The sequence below is a fragment of the Prionailurus bengalensis genome, chromosome X (genome assembly GCF_016509475.1).
Source record: "Prionailurus bengalensis isolate Pbe53 chromosome X, Fcat_Pben_1.1_paternal_pri, whole genome shotgun sequence".
Taxonomy (NCBI): domain Eukaryota; kingdom Metazoa; phylum Chordata; class Mammalia; order Carnivora; family Felidae; genus Prionailurus; species Prionailurus bengalensis.
The window spans coordinates 87,835,297-87,849,959 of NC_057361.1; the positions used below are offsets into that span (position 1 = coordinate 87,835,297).

A 14,663-nucleotide genomic window follows, 5' to 3' on the forward strand; every position below is an offset into this window, starting at 1 on the left:
GAAGACTTCGGGAAGAGCCCAGAGCCTGACTCCAGCTTGTTCTTACACTTTCCTTCAGTTCCCTTTTAATTTACACTTGGCCCCAAGCCCCGGTGTCCCCCGTGATGGGAATAGAAATGCCTTTGCACAGTAGTTGAAATTCTCTTCCATGTATGGCCCAGGAGAGCCGGTGAGCTGTGTGTGCCCTTACGGCACTTGCATGACTTCTCTAGGGAAATCAGTAAAGGGTAGGAGGAGCTTAGTAGGAGCCAGGACTCTGTAGCTACATTGCCCAGGCTGTCCCCTCAGCTTCCCAACGTCCTGGCTGTCAACTTCTCTGAGCCACTTTCCTGTGAATATGAGGATAGCACCACCTACCCTGCTGGGGTTTGGTGAACCTTGTTCGGGATAAAGCATGTGTGGTGCCGAGCTCAGTGCCCGGCGCACCACCTCGGCCACTGGTACTTCCTCCCTCTGGGCCCAGACTCTTCAGCCAGAAAGAAGCATGCCCAGCAGGGGCCTATTCCACTCAGAGGCCACACAGCACTACGGGGCAGGAACAGAAGTCCCTCATTAGCCCCTGACCCCTGGTAGCCCTGTGCCCGAAGAAGCCCAGCTTCTGTGGGAACCTGCCACTGCCCGGGAGGAGGCCCTCAAAGTCCCTCCCTCGGTGACATCTTTCAGCATCTGTCAGTTTTTCCTGGCCCAGAATTACTCCTAACCTCTGACTCACTTCTCTCCAGCCAGAACTAAAACTTTTTCTCTTCCTGCCCTCCCACAGATATAATCCTTCACCAAGCCTGTAGATTTCATCTCCTGAAAGCACAGGGTTCTGGAATGAGACAGAAGTGAACCCTGGTCCTGCTGCTTTATCACTGGGGTGACCTGGGACAAGTATTGTAATCACTCAAAAACTGGCTCAGCCGTTTATGAAGTGTGTTACCTTGAGCAGATTCCTTAATCTTTCTGAGCCTCAGTTTCCTCATCTATGCTAGTACTTATAATTTAGGATTGTTGTAATGATTAAATGAGATAATACATGTAAAGTGGCTGGCACTTAGAAAGTGCTGTGGATTACCAGTGGTGTGATTTGGGGCAAGTTTTTTTTTTTTTTAAACCACTCAAAGGCTCAGTTTTCCTAACTGTACCCATCCCTCGGGGTTGTTATATGAAATGAGTTAATCTTTGTAAGGTTCCTAGCCATGTGCCCAGTCCATAATAAGAATTCAATAATTATCAGCTGTGTGACTCTTATCCTCCTAGCCACCCCATTGCCTTGTCCCTTCTGGACAGGGCTAGCTTAGTGGTGGAAGAAGGCACTTTCCCTATCCAGAGGGGAAACCTACCCCTAACCCACCTACCCACCTACCCCCGACTATGCCTGCATGGTTATCTAATAGGTAGTTTGTCTTCTTTCCTCCCTAACCGCCTGGTGTAAAATGGCCTGAGTTCCCTATTCTGCCCTGTCAGGAACCTGGTGTTGCCTACTGTGTTTTTGGCTTACTTCCTGCTGGCAAGTCTCAACCTCTATGCAAGCACACAAACCCAGGTACAAAAAACCTTGCTCTTAGTTTTTCTCATGCATAAATGGGCATAATAACTGTGCCTATCTCCTAGGATTATTGTGATTATAGTGCCATAGGAGATCTTGGGTGTAATAATACAAATAGCAAGTATCTGGCAAAGAGTGTGGTGACTACCACTTACTGAGTACTCACTCTTTCCCAGGGTTTTTCTTTTTTGTTAATGTTTATTTATTATTTTGAGAAGGAGACAGAGAGAGGGAGAGTGAACAGGGGAGGGTCAGAGAGAGAGAGAGAGAGAGAGAAAATTCCAAGCAGGCTCCACACAGCCAGTGCAGAGTCCAATATAGGGCTCAAACTCACGAACTGTGAGATCATGACCTGAGCCAAGACCAAGAATCTGATGCTTAACCAACAGAGCCACCCAGGCACCTGACCTCTTTGCCACGGTTTTGTACCTGGGTTTCTGTGCTTGCATGGAGGTTGCTATAAGCCTTCCCACCTGGGAGTGAACAAAAACACAGTAACAGACACCAGGCTCCTGACAGGCCAAAACAGGGAACTCAGCCACCTAACAACCTTGTTTGGGATTATGACTGGCAACAATTTTGAAACAGGGGCCTGAAGCAGAAAGGAGACAAACTGCCCACTATTACCACACAGGTTCAATTGTGGGGGGAGGGGAGAGATGGGGGTTGGTAGTACCCACCTGGGTAGAGAAGAGGGCTTTCTTTGCCTAGAGACAGAGGAAAATAAGCAGAGAGCTGACAGCTGAGTTGACACATGAGTGGAGTGGGCCTATGGATAGAGCCAGCATTTGGCAGATATGGGAACCTGAACACAGGTACACTGCCTCCAGATATGGGATTTGAACACAGGTGCACCTGCCTCCAAAGCCCATGCCCTTAGTCATTATAATATTAATGTATGGCACAGAGTAGGTGCTCAATATTTATTTAATGAAGGAAGTCATAAAGCTGCCTCTTTCTGGAAAGTGTTCGTCCTCCTTGTTTACCTGGGCCCATCCTTCAAAGCCCAGCTCAGATGTAGCCTCACACTCAACTGACATGCCCTCTCTCAGTTGCTCTTGAGTGGGGGAAATGGGAGGCATTAGTGCTGGAGTGAAGTATAGGGCACTAGGATGCGCCAACTGAGAGAGCTGGAGGAAAGACTCTGAGTTTTGCACAGAGAGCTGTCTCCTGAGTTTGTGTACGGGATTTGAAGTTGCCACAAGTACTGGATACACCCATGACAAAGTAATTCACACTGGGCTCTCATTAGTCATAACAGTGAATTCCAATCACTTAGCAACCATGTGTGGGGAGGGAGGTTGGAAGCCATTTCAGGGGCAAGGGACGGGGAGGAAAGGTAGATAAAATGTCTGCCACTGACCAATAGCACGTGTGCAGTAAGGAGGAGGAGGGGAGAAAAAGTGAGAGGAGCTCATTCTGAGTTAAGAATTAGTGCTCCAAGGGCTTTAGGGTCTTTAAGCCCCTGGGGATTTAGGGATTTGTAATTCTATGCTATATAATACCCTAAAACCAAGGATATTGGGATTCCAAGGATTTTAAATGCCTACAACCTATGGCACAAGGACTCAAACAATTTTTGAGCTATGAAATTCTGGGAGCTTAGAACCCAAAACAAGGGTTTTAAATGGAACACTGGACATGTTAAAATACTAATCCGCCTTCGGCTTCAAATCAATCTTGTTTTAACCCTTGGGACACCAGTCTCCAAACCATCTTCCCAACAGTCTAGGGATTCCCGAAGGTGCCTCACAGAGGGGTGGAGAGAGTTAGTTTACGGGAGAGAGGACAGCAGGGTATGAATTCTGCATCAGCTATTGTGCCTTCTACCAGGGCAACTCCCTCTTCATTTGGTTTGTATATTGGGCTTCTGCATTCCATTCAAAAGAAGGGTGTTCCTGCTAAAGCACAAAAAATAAGTTTTGAAACCTCTGTCCTATGAAAAAGGGGCCAGAAACCTGTAGAGAGTGGCCCAGGAAGCCACATTTGACCTCTTTTTAAAAAAAAAATCACTACAAAGCTGTCTTCATCAAGACAGCATGGTATTGGCACAAAAACAGACACAGAGACCAATGGAATAGAATAGAAACCCCAGAACTAGACCCACAGACGTATGGCCAACTCATCTTTGACAAAGCAGGAAAGAACATCCAATGGAAAAAAGACAGCCTCTTTAACAAATGGTGCTGGGAGAACTGGACAGCAACATGCAGAAGGTTGAAACTAGACCACTTTCTCACACCATTCACAAAAATAAACTCAAAATGGATAAAGGACCTAAATGTGAGACAGGAAACCATCAAAACCTTAGAGGAGAAAGCAGGAAAAGACCTCTCTGACCTCAGCCGTAGCAATCTCTTACTCGACACATCCCCAAAGGCAAGGGAATTAAAAGCAAAAGTGAATTACTGGGACCTTATGAAGATAAAAAGCTTCTGCACAGCAAAGGAAACAACCAACAAAACTAAAAGGCAACCAATGGAATGGGAAAAGATATTCGCAAATGACATATCGGACAAAGGGCTAGTATCCAAAATCTATAAAGAGCTCACCAAACTCCACACCCGAAAAACAAATAACCCAGTGAAGAAATGGGCAGAAAACATGAATAGACACTTCTCTAAAGAAGACATCCGGATGGCCAACAGGCACATGAAAAGATGTTCAGCGTCACTCCTTATCAGGGAAATACAAATCAAAACCACACTCAGGTATCACCTCACGCCAGTCAGAGTAGCCAAAATGAACAAATCAGGAGACTATAGATGCTGGAGAGGATGTGGAGAAACGGGAACCCTCTTGCACTGTTGGTGGGAATGCAAACTGGTGCAGCCGCTCTGGAAAGCAGTGTGGAGGTTCCTCAGAAAATTAAAAATAGACCTACCCTATGACCCAGCAATAGCACTGCTAGGAATTTATCCAAGGGATACAGGAGTACTGATGCATAGGGGCACTTGTACCCCAATGTTCATAGCAGCACTCTCAACAACAGCCAAATTATGGAAAGAGCCTAAATGTCCATCAACTGATGAATGGATAAAGAAATTGTGGTTTATATACACAATGGAATATTACGTGGCAATGAGAAAAAATGAAATATGGCCTTTTGTAGCAACGTGGATGGAACTGGAGAGTGTGATGCTAAGTGAAATAAGCCATACAGAGAAAGACAGATACCATATGGTTTCACTCTTATGTGGATCCTGAGAAACTTAACAGGAACCCATGGGGGAGGGAAAGGAAAAAAAAAAAAGAGGTTAGAATGGGAGACAGCCAAAGCATAAGAGACTGTTAAAAACTGAGAACAAACTGAGGGTTGATGGGGGGTGGGAGGGAGGAGAGGGTGGGTGATGGGTATTGAGGAGGGCACCTTTTGGGATGAGCACTGGGTGTTGTATGGAAACCAATTTGTCAATAAATTTCATAAAAAAAAAATCACAAAGATTCTTCTACTGGTAAACCAAATGGTGCCAGAGAGATCACATGGATCAGGATAAATTATCCATTAATTGAGTAAAGCAGTCATTAGCCGACTCTACAGATAAGCTCATGTCTGTTATAAAATTAATAGTAATCACTACTACAGCTATGATTGTGATGACTACCATCATTTACTGAGTGCTGTTACTATGTGCCAGGGCTGTGCTAAATACGTTACATCTATTGTCTCTTTGAATCCTCACAACCCCTAAGAGGAAGTATTACTTTCGCCATTTGACAGATGAGGATACTGAGGCTGTGAGTAGATAAGTCACTTGCCCAAAGTCATACAGCTAGCACATGGTAGTTTCTGCTTTACTTATAAGTAGAAACAGGATGGACTAAAAGAACTACAGTGGTCAAAGGTCAACTGTCTGGTGGCCTTCATTAAGGAAATAGGTTAAATCTTGACCAATAGATGGCACCAATGTGTGTTTGGTGGCCTGCTCAAAGTCTGTCCAAGGTCAGGCACTTCCCAGCTAGGGCTCAGAACTGAAGCAGCCTTTCTTAAGTGGAAGGAGGAGGAGATATGGCCAGCATTTTGTTCTGGAGTCAGATGACGTTCCCTCGCCCTGTTTGTAGCTAAACAAAGATATGGGAAGCTAGCAAGTGGAGGGACAGAGGCAGTTCTTTAAGAAGACCTGAGAATCTTTTTCCTTCAACATTTCCTGGGTATGTATGTCCTTTGTGCCAGGCAGCATGCTGTGTGATAAAGTCAAAAGGGGTTATCAAACACAGCCCCATCTTACTGCATAGGAAGAGAGGCAGATGCTATGGCAGAGGAGGTACTGAATATATGGGGACGTCCAACCTGGACTGGAAGGTGTAAGGAGGCTCCTCACAGGAACGTGTCTGAGCTATCCTATTGGATGAATGGGAGCTTACAGACATACAAAAGTGTTGAGGCATTCCAGACAGTGGCTTAAAGTCATAAACGGTGTTAGAAAGCATGATATGTTCAAGGACAGATAGCAAAGGCTTCAACTGTCAAGAGATGAGTCTGAAGAGACAGGCAAGAACCAGGCTGTTGAACAGCCTAGAATATCAAATTAAGGACTTGGTTTGTGAATATATGAATAGAGAAGCCCTAGATTCTCAAGAGTGTCTGTGATCAAAAAAAAAAAAAAAAGGATAAATCCAACTGTTGGGGAGTCAGGGAAGAGCCATGGTAAGGTTTTACACAGGGGCACAACATGGTGTGACCTGGTGGCCAGTGAGGAGGGTAAATTGCAAAGGGACCCGGCAGAGGCAAGAACATTAGTTGGCGTAATTGAGGCAGGAGAGGCATGAAGACCTGATCTGTGGTAGATACAAAGGGAATCGAGGAGATAAAGTTGACAGGGTGTTAGTAACCCTCTGATCCCCCCCCCCCCAAAACAGGCATATGCTTATCTCCAAAGCTCAACTGAGGCTGTACCTCTCACTCTTCCCCTCAGCCATCCTCCCAACTTTCAAGCTGCTTTTTGGGGGGCCTTTTTCCTACTTTCCTAAGCTGCCTTTGAAGTTTAATCAAGCCTAACTGATTTCACAAGTTGACAGAGAGAGCCTGGCCCCATGCTGGGTCCCTGGCCCTATATTCCCATGGAGTAAAATCTGTCAACTGACCTCAGGTAAGGCAATGAATTGGCCTTGAGCTGTTCTCTGACCCTCTGCCTGTGGCTTCACAACATGGGCATAGTTCAGTTAAGAAATCACGGTTCCAGGAAAAGAGCACACATCATCTAGTTTATTTTTCTCCTGATTCATTTCATACCAACACACAGACCCCAATCGATAGCAGGCAAAATGGAGGAAGGCCCTCAAAGCAAGCTGATTTTCTAGATGCCCCTTTCCTTTCCTGCAAGGCCCATCAGAGAGGTGCCTCAACTTTACTTGTATCTGATGGTTGTATCCCTGGAGGTGAAGCCAGATGTCAGGCTTTCTGTGGGGAGACAGGACTCTGTGGCCAGCTGGAATGCTGGGGAGTCAAAGATTCCCCCCGCCACCAACAAAGAGTAACTGTTCCTCTCCACATGGGCATGCATTGTCTTGATCTGCTTCCAGGGGACTTCGGAAAGCAAGTCTTCCCCTAGAGCTCCTTGGACCTTCTCACTCAACACAACAGCAACACAGACAATGAGGTGCCCGAGGTCTATGTTCATAGGCCAGTTGAATATAGCCAGAGTGACCTGTTGACTCAAGAACCCAACTTTCAATACAGAGGGCTATATCCAGAGATTCCTGTCAAACTGATGCTCTAGAGGCTTGCCAAGCATACTAAACCCCAATCAGACTCTGATCAGTTCAGTTTGGGCACATCAAGAGTGGGGAAGGAGGATGAGCTGTGGCTATGTGTGGTGCCCTCACACACTCTTCGAGCCCCTTTTCATCTGCCTTCTCTTTTTTCTCCTCTTCTTTGTCCTTTTCCCCCTCCTCCTCCTCCTCTTCCTCCTCCTCTTCACTGTTTGAGTCCTCATATAGATTGATTGTGGCCTGGACAGAGAAGTTCTGCAGCAGAATCTCCCCATCACTGTACAGGTAGTCAAAAGAGTAGGATTTAGGCCAGAAGAACCTGTGGACAGAGAACAAATATGGTCCCTAACTTCCATAGGTCTCATATATACAGGCCAAGAAGGAATCCAAGCCCTATACTCCTTCCCCTACCTGCATTAATGAGGTGAAAGGGAAAAGAAGAAAGCAAGCATTGTAACAGAACCTTCTAGATTGTTACAAATTGACCCCAGGCAGGAAGGTAATGTCTGGTGGGCCTATAGCTGTGGGGAGCCCCTGCCCCAGCACCTGACAACTCTGACACAGATCCTACCCCCACCCCCCACTTCAGAAGGTCTTCTAGCCAGGAATTACTTAGCCCTGTGTCCTCCATGTCCTACGAAGGCTTTCTTCACTGACGCTTAGGGGTCATTGACAGTGCCTGCAGGGAAGGCAACCTTGGCCAATTCCCTTAACCACTCTGGGCTTCAGTTTCCTGGTCTATGAAAGAGATAGTGGCATTGCCTCCCCACTCCTGCTTCACAGGGATGTTGTGAGGATTTAAAGAGCTAATGGATCTACATCAAGTTCCGAGCTTGGCGCCAGAAGCTTACCTGACAGGGTGATGGAACTCGGAGTTAGCCTTGGTGACTTTGGCACCTGTTGCCCCACCAGTAGCCTGTCCAAAGCAAAAGCTAGCATGTGGGTCAAAGTACGTGGCCAGACAACTGCCTCCTCTGTATCAGAGGTCACAAACCTACAGGTAAGATAATCTAGAAGAAACCTTAGACATCCCTGGGAGCAGCCCTTTCCTGCCCCACAGCAAGAGTTGTGTCCTGGTGTTGGTTGTAAAACAAGGGCACAGAATCCTGGGGGTTGTTTGATTTTCTGCCCCTGTTCTAATACCTGTGTTGTTTGGAGACTGTCCAGGAGACAGAGTTCTACTGAGCAGCAAAGATTTGGAGATGGGTTTGGGGGAAGAGCACTAGGGTTAGGTGCCAGGAGACCAGGATTCTAGCACCAGCTCTACCACAGACTATCTGTGGGGTCTGCCCAAGTCCCTCCTCTTTCTGGGCACTGTCTCTTCATCTTTCAAATTGCCATGGAAACCTTGGGTCTGCCTTCCTCCCAGAGCCAGAATCAAATGTGCACAAGTCTGTGGAGATGCTATCCTACATCCACAGCCCTGGACCAAGGTCAAGGGCTCTCTGGAAAGGGATCTGGTCAATGTGAATACACGTGGCCGCATATGCATGTGACCATGTGTAACGGGGGCTCAAACTCACCGAGTCTATGAGTTTCCTCACCTCCGTTGTGGGTCATTTGTAGAGGACAGCCAGGGCCTCCAAAGGCAAGCTCCTCTAGGACAAAGAAGGAGGAGCTCAATCAGTGGAGGAAGGAAATTGGAGCCTGGAAATCCCTGAGATAACAAAAGAGGCTTCCCGAAAACTTGGCTCAGATGCCATCTACTCCAGGAAACCTTTCCTGAGGACCCCAAGCCCAGGTCAGGGGCCCTCCTCCCTGCTTGAACAATGTGATCATTGCTTTTGTCATGTCGTTTTGTAATTATTTTTACTCACCTTTGAGCTTCTTAGGGGCAGATTTATGTTTGATGATGTCTGAATCCCCAACACCCAGTACAATGCCTGGTACACAGTAGGCATGTCACTAAATGTTTCTTGGAATGTTAAATGTTTGGAGGAATGTGGAAAATATCTTGCCTCCACCTCCTGTTCCAAAAAGTAGAGCTCAGAGTCCTACCATCTTCTTGGGCTGGGGAAAGGGGTCTGAAATATTCCTGGGCCCACTGCTTCCCTGCTGGACTTCCAGAGGTCAGAAAAAAAGCAAATGGAGATCTTATGGTGTGGTCAGAAGGAGACAGTCCCCCAGTCAAAGGCTTCTTGGGACTCTCGTCCTCTTTTACCCTCTCTTCAGCCTGGGTCAGATTAAACTCAGGCTTCATGGCAGTCTCCCCTGTGCTCCTCAGTGGACTGAGGAACTTGGCCCATGAGGCCCTGGCTGCTTAGCTTTCAGTTTTGGCAATGCCCACTGTCCCCAAGTCCCTTCTTGCCACCTAGAGGGATGAGTGAGGTGGGAAGCCAGTTGAGGTATTTCAGCCTGAGATCTGGAAGGGGCAGTCTCTGAGGGCTGTGAGGCTTTGCTTTACTCCTCCATGGAGAGCAGGGGCATCCTGGACATTTCATTCCCCCCCCCCCCCCATGACCCCATTAAACCTGAGTTCAGGTTGCCAAAGGCCAAGTTCCACTTACCTTTCACTGCCACCTACATGCTGTCTGGAAGCAAGTGGTGATGGACTTAATAGGCCAGGGAGTGCCTGGGGGGCCTGCGGGAGGGCTGGAGCTAGGACCAGGGCCAGGGCTGGGACAGGGGCAGCAGCAGGAACAGAAGAGTCCATCCTTAGGGGATTGGAAGCCAGGCAGGCTGTAGGGGCTCCTATTTCTCAGAACCTCTTGCATTCTTCTGGCCTTTCCTTGGAGACCCTTTTATAAGGCCTTCTTAGACTCATAAATTATTCAGGGCAGTGCAGGGCTGGGGGACCTGGGAGGAGGGATGAAGATTTAGAATGGGAGCTCAGGGAGGGGGAGCTGGGTCCCTGGGTGTGAAAGTTCTCCCAGTTGAATAAACAGAGAGTCAGTGGGGGGTGAGGGATTTTCTTTACCTCCAAGTCAGAAAGGAAAACACAAAAGGGCCAAATCACACACCATTTGTGCAAATTCCCCAGGCAGTAGCAAAGCCAGAGGGGGGAAAGGAGGGAAGCTCATTAGCACCCTGAACCACAAAAAGTTGTCAGGCACAGAGGGCTGGATAGACAGGCCTTTGTCAAAGCCGGTCCCCAACAAGAAGGGCCAGCTGACCTGGCTGAGGAGAGTGAGGGACTCACACATCACTTCGGCTCAAACCCCAAAGAGATTTGCCAAGTGGACCTGACATGGGGTGCCTGCCATTAAGCATACCACCTGGGTTAGGAAAAAGGGAGGTTCTGGATGGAGCAGGTCCAGTTGCCTGTGGAGTGAGCCTCAAATCTTCTTTCCATGCCCTTTGCTTTATGGGTCAGTTCATTTGCAAAAGTGCCTGAGTCTCCTCTCCAGCCTCAGCAGTAAGTGGTCTGGTAAAGGCGTGTGGGCAGCATTTCAGGGCTTCCACGTCAGATTCCAAATTTCAGAACTCAGCACCAGGAGCCAGCATGCTAGTGGGAGGGGGGTTGGGCAGGGTTCTGCCTGGCCATTAAGCTGCTGAAGAACCATCCCTGGCCCAGGGGCCTCAGTTCCCTCACGTGTGAGAGGAAGGTGCAGGGTGTGGGTCCAGTAGCCTCAAAGGGCCCTGCCAGCCTGAACACTCTGTGACAGGGCCTGGGTAGATGGGTACTGATCCAGAGGCAAGCTTGGCGGTTACAGCACAGTCCTTGGCCTTAGCCAGTCTTCTGGGCCTTTGCCAGAAAGCTTCCAGTTACAACTACTGGCGGGCTCCTTGTGCTGTAGAAGTCCCGAAAATATTCCTCCAGAGCTCAGTGTCCAGCACCGGCATGGATTCAGCCTCTTGGATATTCATCACAGTCAGGTTTGTAATCATCCAAAAACTTTGAAACAACCTCTATGCCCCATAACAGGAAACCAGTTAGATTAGGGTAAGTCTTTGCAACCAAATACTAAGCAGGCACTCACAATCATGTTCTAGAAGTATAATTATCAACACAGAAAGTTGGGGGGAGAGAAATCAGATACCAAAATAGCATGAATAGTTTTATTCAAGGGCCCCTCTTTTCTCTGCTCCCCTGCCTCCTACCCCCACCCCATTTCAAACCCCAGGGCCACTCTGTGCTTTGTAGCAAAGGAAAATTAGAAACAAATGCCTCACTTTAGAAAGCTGAGAGAAGGTTACTGGGGTTGCTTCTGCGAGTAAGACTATGGGGGATTTTTACTTCTTTCTTTATGCTTTCCTGAACTTCCTAAAAAGTTCCACAGGATCTGATGCTCTTTGGGTAGTAAAAAATCAAGACACATGAGGATAAAAAAGAAAGAAAGTAGTGCTTCTCTGCAGGAGAGAACACACTTGGGCAAATAACACTTGTTCTGTGTGACTTCAGAGGGCAAGGCTGAAGCTCATGGTTGAAGCTACAGGCAGACACATTTTGGCTCCATCAAAGGAAAAACATTCTAATAGCGCAGCCAGCACCTAACCCAAGGGCCTGGCACTGTCCCAGCCCTCAATAAACAGAGGTTTATTATAAGCTCTGTGTCCCCGAATTGTGTAAGTGCAAGCTGGATCCTGGATCCTGGAGAGGGGAAAAGGAGGGCTGCTGGGAGCCCAAGTTTCTATCAGTCTGTCACAGTTCTCGCTAAATGTGCCTCTGGAAGAGGAAAGTTTGCTTGGATTGCTTCGCTGGCTCAACTGAGGGGTGAAGCTAAGAGGAGGAGCCAGGTGGAAGAAAGGGCTGGAAGGACATGGCATGTAAAGGAGAAAGAAGCAGACCTGTTGTCACTCCCTGAAATCTTTTTGACCTCTAGGTGGCCATGGTCTGTGAAAATAGGCAGGAGGGAAGAGGTCAAGAGAGAAGAGGTAGACATTTCTCAGCCATGCCACCTATCATGCTACCTCTGACCTTGAACCTGTGTTTATTCCCTCACGGTCCTTCACCACTGGCTGTCTAGCCCCTTCACTCCTGTGAGCAGGCCTCAGGGTTCCCCTCATACCAACTCCCAGCATGCTCTCCTGGAGTCCCATTAGCCTTTAGGTGTGTCTGTGTGGCCTTTTGTTCTCCACACACAATGGTTGTCCTGCTACCTCTTAAGAATGGCCACCACCTACCCCATTCAGCTCATGGGAGATGAAGCCACTCGCCCCCTTGTTGGGCTCTCCCCAGCCTGAAGGATTTAAGACCTGCAAGTGTTGCTGGGCAAAAGTGGGAGCCTGGCTGTTTCCCTCTGCAGTCAGCACAGAACAGGAGTGAGATGGCCAGCAGGGTGGCAAGGAAAGGGGTGGGAACGACCAAAATGAATAACTTCTTGTCAGGGTGATTATGATCCTACCACTGTTTCCCCTAACATTTCTGGGTTTTGTCAGTGCTTTGCCAGGCTCTGCTGAGAGGGCTGGGTGCTTCCTCTGGGCTACATGGCACTGGGCATTGCTTGGCAAAGGAATGGTCTAGAAAGAGGAAAGTGCTGAGGATACTGCCTCAAAGTGCTTACAGCTTAGGGAGGGAGACAAAGGCTGCACAGGGGAAGACGGACTCAACTAACCTCAGCTGGGCCCTGGTACCGCCCAGCCACCCTCCAGCATGGTCCTCTGTCAAGCCCCAGCTCCAGCCTCCACATTTCCCTGGGCTACATTCCAAACTTCCTTCAACTCCCAACCATGTTCCTGCCCCACCCCTCTCCTCCTACTTCCCTGAGAAAACAGAAGCCTTCAAGCATGAATTAACTCAGTGCCCTGCCCAACCCCCCCCAAAATTGGCCTGCCTCTCCAACTTCCTTCCCCTCCAGCCCTCCCTTCTCAGGGGGCAAGGTGCCCCTCTCGTTAAAGACTAATCCCTTTACCTGGGCCTTGGCCTCATCCACCTTCCTTCTTTGGGCCCTTCCTCTAGACGTTGTGCCCTTCTCTTCAGGAAAATTCAGCTTCTTTATACCAGCTCGTTCCCTTCTGATTACAAAATGGAGGTCTTTTTTATCCCCCCAAAATAAGGCTCCTCCCTCCCCAGACGTGTTCCCTTGTTTCTCTAACATGTTCTCTCTCTCTTTTTCTCTCCTGCCTCCCTCCCTCCTTCCCTCCTCTATTTCCATCACTGTCAAATGTGTTGAAAGGAGAGCCTGTAGACTGCCACTTTCCCCTACTTCTCATATGTACCTCAACCTACTGCAATTGGGCCCTCACCCCATCTTCCTAGTGAATGGGCACTACTAAAGGTCACCAAATAACCTCCTAATTGTCAAATCCAGTGATCCTTTTGAACATTGGGTGGCAAAAGACATTGTTGGCCAAGTCCTCATTTCTTCTACCCTCCTTCCTCTGTTGGCCTCCATGATTACTGTCTTGTTTTCCACCTACTTCTGGAACCACTCTTCTTGATCTCAGTTGCTGACCTCCTTTCCTCTGCCCATTCCCAGATCTATGGTTGTCAGTTACCGTCCCCAAATTAGGGTGATACACAGTGATATTTCCAATGGGTCACAGCAAAATGGGAAAAACATCCAAAGTAGAGTTTTTCAATAATCTAAACGTATTCAGTTATAAAAGACTTTATTCTGAGATTAAGCCTTTCCTATTCTTGGAGGGAGCAAAATATTTTTTTTGAAATTATAACAATGGTGGATATTAGCTTTTTCTTTAATGTTACAACTTGGCAAAATAAAATGTTAGTTTCTCTATGTCAGTCCCATTGTTTGTTGAATGAATCAAAACTTGAAAATGATATTTTCTCCCCCCAAAACCTCCTCTGTACCTACCTCAGTAACCAGCATCATATTGCCCAGGTAATTGAAGCTAAAACCTCAGCCATTTTCTCACATCTGCCCCCCTTGTGCTCCCCATGCTCTTCATTGTTTCTTTGATTATGGCCTCATCCATGCTTTCTCACCTGGATGCCTGGAACAGCTTCCAAGTTGGTTCCCCTGTCCTTGACTTGGCCCTTCCAATCCATCCTCCCCACAGCCACCCCAGTGATCTTTCTAAACCACAGACCTGAGTATACTCCTCTTGCCCTGGAAAACTTCCAGTTATTCCCAGCTACCTAAAGGAAATGTCCAGAATTCTTTGTGTGGCAGTAGAAGACCTTTGCTTCCTAAGCCCAGCCTGCTTCTCCAGGCTTCTGCCCCCAGTGCCTTCCATGCACCCTCCACTGTGGCTCCCCTTGACTTGACCTCCTCTCTCTAAACATGCCATAGTCCTTCCCTCCTAAGCTTTTCAGAGTTCAGGGCCTCTGAAGGTCTTAATCTGACCCTGTGTAGAGTTTATCATGGAGAACACTGTGGGTCACAACCAATGTCAGGACTTAAAATCAGTGTAGTGGGTTGCAAACAGCATTTAACCAAATGAATGAACAGCAAGTAGAAGAGTGGATCACATATAGTAAGGATGTATATTGTTCTGTAAAACTTTTTGCTTAGCCATATGTAGATGGAGATCAAGATTTAAAGATACACAAATGCAAGTACTATGCCATGCTGCA

General features: G+C 47.7%; 1 protein-coding gene across 1 annotated transcript; it reads right to left on the bottom strand.

Annotated features, from left to right (window-relative positions):
- Positions 1-6,708: 6,708 nt before the first annotated feature.
- RIPPLY1 (ripply transcriptional repressor 1) lies at positions 6,709-10,083 on the bottom strand. The gene is given in 5 exon segments (XM_043570134.1): positions 6,709-7,562; positions 8,095-8,159; positions 8,767-8,789; positions 8,792-8,841; positions 9,751-10,083. Coding segments are annotated over 5 exon segments (552 nt in total). The 5' UTR covers positions 9,897-10,083; the 3' UTR covers positions 6,709-7,294.
- Positions 10,084-14,663: the final 4,580 nt, after the last annotated feature.